At 39.7% G+C, this 8,597-nt stretch overlaps 1 protein-coding gene across 4 annotated transcripts; it reads right to left on the bottom strand.

Annotated features, from left to right (window-relative positions):
- Positions 1 to 7,821, bottom strand: LOC148873556 (ATP-dependent DNA helicase pfh1-like). 4 transcript variants are annotated; one of them, XR_016105554.1, is made up of 3 exons: positions 6,015 to 7,821; positions 897 to 956; positions 1 to 63 (listed from the first exon to the last, which is right to left on the bottom strand). XR_016105554.1 is itself a non-coding variant. In XM_088966154.1 (2 exons), exon 1 carries the CDS (start codon positions 7,596 to 7,598, stop codon positions 6,027 to 6,029), a length of 1,572 nt encoding a protein of 523 aa, XP_088822280.1. In that variant the 5' UTR covers positions 7,599 to 7,821; the 3' UTR covers positions 1,066 to 2,602; positions 6,015 to 6,026. The 4 variants fall into 4 exon arrangements, 2 of the variants coding, with proteins under 2 accessions (XP_088822280.1, XP_088822279.1); XR_016105555.1 differs by having other exon boundaries at positions 897 to 950; XM_088966154.1 differs by lacking the exons at positions 1 to 63; positions 897 to 956 and adding an exon at positions 1,066 to 2,602.
- Between the last annotated feature and the right edge of the window lie 776 nt (positions 7,822 to 8,597).

Below are 8,597 nucleotides of genomic sequence, written 5' to 3'. Positions count from 1 at the left end.
TTACCTTACCACCCACCGGCCTTGCCCATCTTGAGTTGATGCAGTTGATTTGTTCGGTTGGTCCTGCAGATGAAATTCATGTTTTAGTCATTAGTTCTCTAGCTGAAAACAGAACCAAACAACACTCGTTGCATGCATGGCCTCAAAAGGAACAAGTGATTTATAGTTTCTTCCTCAGATCTACAAGGGGGCATTCCACTTCAATGGTATGGCAAGGTTAACATTATCACCATAAAAGCTTTAGAACGGATAACATGAGAGCATGCTACCAGATCCACATTATATAGCAACCCAACAAAGTGAGGATATCCACAATTCTATATCACTTGAGGTAACACAGTAATGACTCAGTAGGAACTACATTCACCAGCTTTACAAGCTGAGCTAGTTCGCACTTTTTATTTCATAGAGAATTGTCATAGAAATAAAAATAAAGGACAGACCAGTGCCCGAGGCTCCCACCAATGTGGATCTGGGGAGGGACAGATGTACACAGCCTTACCCCTGCACATACAGAGAGGCTGTTTCCAAGATTTGAACCCTAGTCACCCAAGTTGCAATGGAGCAAAGCAACCCTACCATTGCACAAAGGCCCACACTAGAACTTTGATAGAAATACGGACCTTAAATAAGGTCATTTATGGTCACACATTTTTTATACATTCTTCGTTGTAATTTGTGCATCAACTAATGAATCCTACACAGATCAACTAAATAAGAAATCAGCATCATTTCAATGCTCTATCTTTAGTTTTTACTCCTTTGTAAATTGTTCATAACAGAGTACTCTCCTTTTTCTTGAATGTCTCTGTTGCAAAGATTGATGGAAAAAGTCTGAAATAAACTCTATCAATGTACAAATATATCAAATAATTATAATTATAAAACAACAGTACCTGATTTGGTTTTTTTTAATCTGATTTTTAGATGCTTGATTAGTGTGTAGAATCCTGGAACTTAGTCAAAAGATTAAAAAAAAAAGCCAATGTCAGTAGAAATCAAGGTGTAAATTTGTAATGTAGCAGAACTATCCTTCAGTTTAGAGCTATACACACACGCACACACACACACAGATATGAAGGGATGAACAATATGCAATCATTTTAGAGTTGGGTACAAAAACTATTAAAAGACCTATATATCCCCTATAAGTAAAAGAATCAAAAAGACATAACTACCCATTACAAGTGAAGGGCATAAATATCCCCATAGTACAATAAACATAATTATTCTCTACAGCCTCCAGAAAAACAGCTCTTTAGTAAAGTCTGTCAGCTTCTTCTTCACCTTTCTGGAATTGAAAATTTCATTCACTGGTAGAATCCACATAAACGGTCAAGCAGAATAACAGAAAACACAATATACATTTTTTTTTATAAATGAGAGTAGTTTTATTAATTCAAATAAAGAAAATACAATCAGCCTAGGAAGAGGCACGAGATGTTACCTCCCCCAAGGACTGAATCATATACACTAGGCATGCCCAAGCCTGAAACACAAATTACAAAGTAGCCCAAAACAGATCTCCCCTTGACACCCCTTGCTTGGCCAGAGAATCAGCCATTGTATTTTCTGATCTGCTGACCCACTGAAACCTGACAGTCATATTTCTTGTCATTCATTTAACTTTCTTTAACAGGTCCCTATAGCCCCAGCAAGCTGTATCTGGGCTATTGAGCCAACCCACTACTACCTTGGAATCCCTTTCTACTAACAAATTGTTCACTCCAATTTGACTAGCCATCTGTATACCTTGTAACGCTGCTAGTAACTCTGCCCTTACAGAATCACTTTCACCCATTGGTCCTGAAAAAAGAGAGAACATATTGCTGTCTTTGTCTCTCAGAATCCCACCAATTCCGGATGGCCCTGGGTTACCTTGGCAGCTGCCATCAAAACACAAAATACACATATAGTTATGTCCATATTACAAGGATATAAATGATAGGATTAGCAACTCATCTTAAGTGTTACATATCGAGTTATCGACCAAGGCAGGTAACTCAATAGAACAAACCCACCTTATGTCACTCAAGGCATAAGTATCTACAGGGGAACCTTGCAAAACAATCGCCTAAGTTTCAGAAGGAACCTGTTTTTCTCTAGAAATCCAACACTCACAAGAACTCGAATATTCCCCCTCCAACTGCAATGCTTTCACTTTTTCTGATTATAGTTCCCTTGGTTTCAGTCCACCAAACTCACCTAGAGTTGCAACTGTAACAGCCACAAAAATACCTTGCAATTCATGCCTGCTTGATAATATCAACTTCCCACTAATGATCTTATTGTGCTTGGATGGCAGTTCAAAGTACCTGCAATGGTTCAACGGGTATACTTTGTACCCCTTCCATCATTATGTTAGAACTGATTACGGTTTCTTCACTTGATCTTGGTAAGAGAGTTGTCATAATTTTGTCATTAATCCTCTTCTTGTTAAGAAAACTCTTTTCTTAGTTCTCTTGAAACATCCAAATATCAATGTTTTCCAACAAACAGGAATTTAGGAAAGAAAACAAGATTGATTTGAAGGGTTTGATTAATAAATCCATCATCATCGGTATTCACCTTATCCCAGCTGTATGGGTCGGCTACATGAATCCTGTTTTCACCATTCAGAATGATTAGTAAATCTCTGAATTCCCTTATTATTTCTTACTGACAAGTTCTTAAACATGATGATCATAATAAAATAATGTAACCACATTCATGCTCGCATATGTGGTAGTCTAGCCATCCTGTTGTCTATGGATGATGGGAATTCTACTGTTTTGTGAGTCTATAGAGATGTGCATCGTACATTAAGTTTCACTCCTCTAAATCTGCATTACCTGGACACTTCAAAATGGGTACCCCATACTTGAATTATTAAGGTAAATTCCATCCCCAACACCTTGTCAATGTTGTTTCCACATAATTTAGACACCAAGGACTATAATGTGGATGACTTCATTAGAGGGTGGGAAATGATAGCAACCTCATCCATTATGAAGGTGAGAGTACAAGAACAGTGAGCTCCTTTCAGCTGTAAGCCTGTAATAGGATTAAAATGAATTTTGACAGAAGCTCATTTGGAAATCCAGGTCCTTCAGGCACAAGGGGAGTTTTTAGGGAGGGAAATGGCTCAACAGTGGAACCATTCTCAAATCCTATAGGTTATTGAAACTCACTGACAGAAGAAATCTCAGCACTGTTGCAAGGATTAAGACTAGCCAAGCAGCTGAATCTTGGTTAGATAGAGGTTGAAGGAGACTATGTTGGTAGTGAGATGGATGATTAATAATAGCCAAGAGTTATTGGAGGCAACATAATGCTCAGTTACTCTGGTCCAGCTGGGTATGGAAATTCTTTAAGAGCTGAACTAATGGCCTCACTTCAAGGACTAAAATTGGGCTTAAAACAGAGCTTGACAAATGTAATAGAGGGGGATTGTCAAACGATCATTCTGTGGATGAACTCTCAAGACTTGATTCCTTGGCAGTTCGGATATATGGTGCCTCTTTGAATGCCTTTCAACTGGGTTCCTAGGAGTGTTAATATGCTAACTGATTTGTTGGAAAGAAATGGGATAGGTAGACATAGTTTGAACTGGGGATGCCCAGGGCCAGGTTGTAATGTGTAAGAATTATCTTTTTTTTCTGGTTTTACTCCATTTTGCTTGTGTTTAGGCTTATGTGGTTGAAGCAGTTCCACATATGCTCATTGTCTTGAGCCCTTCTCATGTATCTTTTTCTCTTTAATGAATATTTCTGTTAATTATCAAAATAATAATAATAATACTAATAATAATAATAACAGCCAAAGGCCTTGGGTGTACAGAGTACAGACAAGACATAAGGGAAATTAGAAAGTTAGTAAGTGAGGTAGAAGCCAGTAGGGGTGTAAACAGAATCCAATTATCCAATTTCATATTTGAGATCTGACAGAATCGAATCAAATTCAGATAAACTGATTTTCTTAATGGCCGAATTCGAACACTTATCTCATATCAATTATTTTATTGAATCAATTTCAAATGTATGCTGATTCAATTCAATAAATATCCTGAATTCGATCACAATATTAATAGAATATATATTAATTACCAAATACCAACAAGTATCCTATGCAATAACAGCATAAACAAATGTCCTATGTCTGAATTACAAGTTTCCCCCAACTGTTGTAGAAGACAAAACAGGGACTCAATAAGAAACCTACTGAAACATCTCTCTTTTTCTCGATAACCCCTTTCCATCTCTATCCTGAATTCAATGATGCCTTTTCACCCCCCTCTCTCGCTATCTCTCCTCCCCATGTTTTCTCAGCCTGCAAGTCTGCAACTCACAAGCCTTTGCATATCTTTTTTTTTTTTTTTTTATCAATAACTCTGGAAATTTTCATTACACAAGCCTTTGCATATCTTCAAGAAAACTTGGGAAACCATGGACCATGTGTTTCAAGAATCAAGTAAGAGATCTTGGAAGCCATGGATATGTGTTTTCAAGAAAATGAACTTGGGAAACCATGGCCCATAATTATTGTAGTTCTGCAACTCTGTCAACGTACCAGCATTAGCTCTAAAATAGTCCACACTCTTGTGCTCTAAAATAGTTGTTTCTTCTATCTCTCATCTCCCTCCTTCCCATCTATGTGTTTCAAGACATGGTTATTGCTTCTTCCACTTCTCTTAGTAAAGCCTGTTAGTTTTTTTTAATGCTGATATGAATATGGAATGTAATCGGTCAAATTTGAGTCGAATTGAATATCTGAATTTTAATTGAATTGGAATTCAGTTATTTGCTTAAAATATCTATTGAATACCAAATTGAATTAGAAATTAAAATCAGCATTTTGTAATCAAAATTGATTTGGACATAGCCTGATTTGGTTCAAATCCACTCCATTTACAGGCCTAGGAGCCACCTTCAGATGGGTTAACCAATCCACAAATGGTTTGGCTGATACTCCTTTTTTTTTTTGAAGATAAACAAGGGGGTATCTAGGGAATAACATTTGTGGGCTTCATTGCATTATGATGGGATAAGAGGGATTGGATCTTATGGGAGCTGTGAAATGTAAAAATTGATGTACAATCTTATTCTAAATTAATACAAGGTATGTTACCCAAAAAATACTTCAATGTTATTTTCCAAACAATATGCAAAGAATAACTACGCAATTTGAGTTGGAAAGTGTCTGAGAAACATACAACAATTATTAATTCAATGTAAAGTAATTGAAGGAGAAGAAAATTAAAAAAAAAAAACTATATAATTTTGTTATCTAACTTCTCAACCTGCAAATATAATGTTTATCAATATCACAAATAACTTGGTTTATCTTATCTATCTTATTATTGATTTTTATGTAATTTGAACTTTTTCCTTCCTTCAGGTTTAATTTTAATTTTTAAAGCAAACATACTTGGGGATACATCAACTGAAAGAAGAAACAAAGAGAACAATTTTTTAAGACCAAGAAGGTATGATGCAAGAACCAAATTAGGAAACAAAAGATTATCTCCTCTTTGGAATTATCAGCAAGCCAAATTCCTAGAGGCAGGTCTACAATCTCTACATCAAAATCTAAATGCCCTGGTACTTTGATGCCATGGTTAATGTTGAGGAGCCAAAACCACTAACAATAATAATAACTACTATGAATTTATGATGCTTGATAACAAGAAAATAAGAAAATCGGGAAGAGATGTAACTTAATGGTATGGGAAACCATAAATATTGTTAACACGAATTTCTAGTACAATATAAACATGCTTGTGCAATTTAAAAGATTAAAAAGGACTTTAATATTCAGTAAATGTGAATAGGAACAGAATATGATGCAAAGTGCTTGTACAATATACATCAACGAAGGAACAATCAGAATCAACAGAATTGACAGTGAACTATAGATTATTAACTTAAAAAAAAAAAATCTAGAACTTAACATTGAGGTAGAAATTGGAATTCTTCTTTTTTTCTGGTAAATGAGGAAATTAGAATTCGTGATTAACTTTTAAATGAGTTGCTTACATAAAAGGATGATCAGTCTTGGCTATTAGAAAATCTCTGATAGAACTCCAAGACCTTTGGGTGTGCCTTAATCTTTGAGGGTTTGAAACCAGATAAGTAAAGGCCCTCCAAGCTCCTGACTCGGGAAAGTGCTACATAGACCATCCCACAGCCAAAAGCTCTGGAAAGATCAGTATGAAGGCAGTTTAGAGTCATTCCCTGGCACTTGTGAATGCTGAGAGCCCATGCAAGCATGAGCGGAACCTGCTTGCGTGTGGCAACCACGGCATCACCCTCCATTACATCCCACGTCTCAGGCTTTATCACCATCTCTAGCCCCGAATCAAATTTGACTACAGGTAAAAGCCGACTGCAACATATATCCATGACCACCGTCCTCTTCGGCTTGATAAAACCCGTAATTGTACCAGTGGCACCATTAACCAGCCCATCCGACAGAGCAATGTTCTTGGTCAACATTACCCTTGCACCCACACAGAGCTCCACCTCGTCCGGAGCAATCCCTAATTTGAGTTCGCTCTTCCAAGGCTCCTGCCCAACATCCAGCGCTGTATACGTAATAGTCTCCCGGCCCAAGCTTCTCAGCCTCTCTTGGTTAACTCTGTTGACATCATCCTTCCTTGGAAAGAGGCGAATAACCTTGGAATCCGGCTCGCTTGTCACCGTCCTAGAGTACAGAAGCCTCAATATTTCAGGATCAGTTTCCCCTCTCCTTATCCCCTGAAGCAATTCAATCAGTTTCAAGTCAGACTGCCGGAAAACTTGTGTTAGCTCAATTTGCTGGTCGAAGCTATCATTCCACCAATCAGCCTCAAACGCGAATTCCTTGCCAGACTCAGATGAAGATAAACGATTCCATACAGGAGGAAGCTGGAAGAAGTCACCGCTGACGATGAGCTGTATCCCACTCCAGATTTCGGAGTTCTTTTCGTATCGAATCTCTCCAGATATGTACCCTAATGTATCAAACAAGTCAGCATCCACCATACTAACCTCATCAATGACCAATGCCTTAGCCCTCTTCCATCTGTAGAAAGCCCCCTTGTTGGATGTAGCATTGAAGAGCTTGGCCTCCCGGTCTTGGGTCCTACGTCCAATCCCGGCAAATGAATGAAGGGTATGGCCATTGAGGGCACACGCGGCGACACCCGTGGAGGCGGTGACAAAGACATGCTTAGGGTTGTGAATTTGCTTGAGGACCTCGACGACGCGCCTGAGCAAGATGGTTTTCCCCGTTCCAGCGGAGCCAGTGATGAAGACGGACTGCCCCTCGGCAACAGCTTTAAGTACTTCTAATTGTTGATCGGTCCATGGCACTTCTTCTTCTTCTACTGCTGCTGCTGCACTTCTCTTGCCTTCGTCGGCGCGTTTTCTCCTTCGACTGGAAGTGGAGCGGTGCTTTGTGGTGGCGTAAGTTCGAATTGCGTTAAGTTGGAAGAAGTTGGTGGTAGTGTGATAGTACTGTCTCCATGGAATGCCGTTGCAGGAGCTGTGGCTGTGAGATGTGAGGGTTGCAGTTGGCGTCGGGACCAATTCCACTGCCCTGAAGAAGGAATGCACGAGGGAGAAGAGAAACTTCTTCATGGATTTGCATCATAATTAATCTTCACCAGCTAGTGTCGGGGCTTCCCAACTTGTTACTTCTAGCCGGCGAGGATGGAGCAGAGTGTTACGGTCGCCTTGCGAGGTTACGTTACGGGACGATGGTCATTTTCGGCTGAAAGATTTTTTTGAGAATTGATGTTATATTTACATGAAAAGCATAACATTCTCTTTGAGTAGGGGTGGTCGACGTTGGCATAATCTTGGCATTCATTGACCAATTGCGGGACGGTCTTGATCGGCACTGTGCTACTAACATTCAAGGGAGGCTTGGCATGCAAGCCTATGTAACATTCAAGGGAGGCTTGGCATGCAAGTCTAGTTCAAGCATGACCCTTCACCACGCCAGTCCCTTGCCCAAGTTGATTGAGCTATCCCGTTGCCCCTAGCACACAGGTGTGTTCCAACCCAAGCGGTTGCCTTTCAACATGGCACGCAAGTGCCCATCATCATCAACATACAGGAGACCCTTCACATCGGTGCTAAGTCACCTCTTCGATGCACAGTCGCCTCACTTCATGGTCTTCCCCCTTTAGCACATAAGCGGCACCTCCCATGGACCGGTCAAAGCCAGCTAAGTGCCCCGACCATGCGACTTAAGGTCATGATCTAGTGCTACTGACCTTGGGGAAGCCATCTCATCGGGCAACTCCTAGCCTCTAAGCTCACATAAGGCTTGTCCTGGCCTACCTTGGCCTAAACGCCGCACGGGTTTCTTCCGTTGTAGAACTACCCCATGACAAGAGGGCATACTCAAATTACAGATACAGACTTCATTCCAAAGCAGAAAACTCTTCTGAATGACTACTTGAGGCTGAGGGCTTCTATGTGAGCCATTAAAAACAACAAGTCTCCCAGCAGATAATAACCATCAGTGCTTGCCACTTAATTTTTAGCAATTGAGACTGGAGAGAGAGGTTTACTCCATGTTCTAGATGGAGCAATTGTTGCCATGGCTTCTTTTGTGGGTATTGTAAGGCC

The sequence above is a fragment of the Nelumbo lutea genome, chromosome 1 (assembly GCF_056320005.1).
Source record: "Nelumbo lutea isolate HS-2025 chromosome 1, American lotus-T2T, whole genome shotgun sequence".
NCBI lineage: Eukaryota > Viridiplantae > Streptophyta > Magnoliopsida > Proteales > Nelumbonaceae > Nelumbo > Nelumbo lutea.
Note: the sequence above shows the minus strand (reverse complement) of the source record. Positions and strands in the feature narration are given on the sequence as shown.

Bases quoted from the DNA above. Each gene is read 5' to 3' on its own strand.
- LOC148873556 (XM_088966154.1), bottom strand. From the start codon at position 7,598: ATGAAGAAGTTTCTCTTCTCCCTCGTGCATTCCTTCTTCAGGGCAGTG.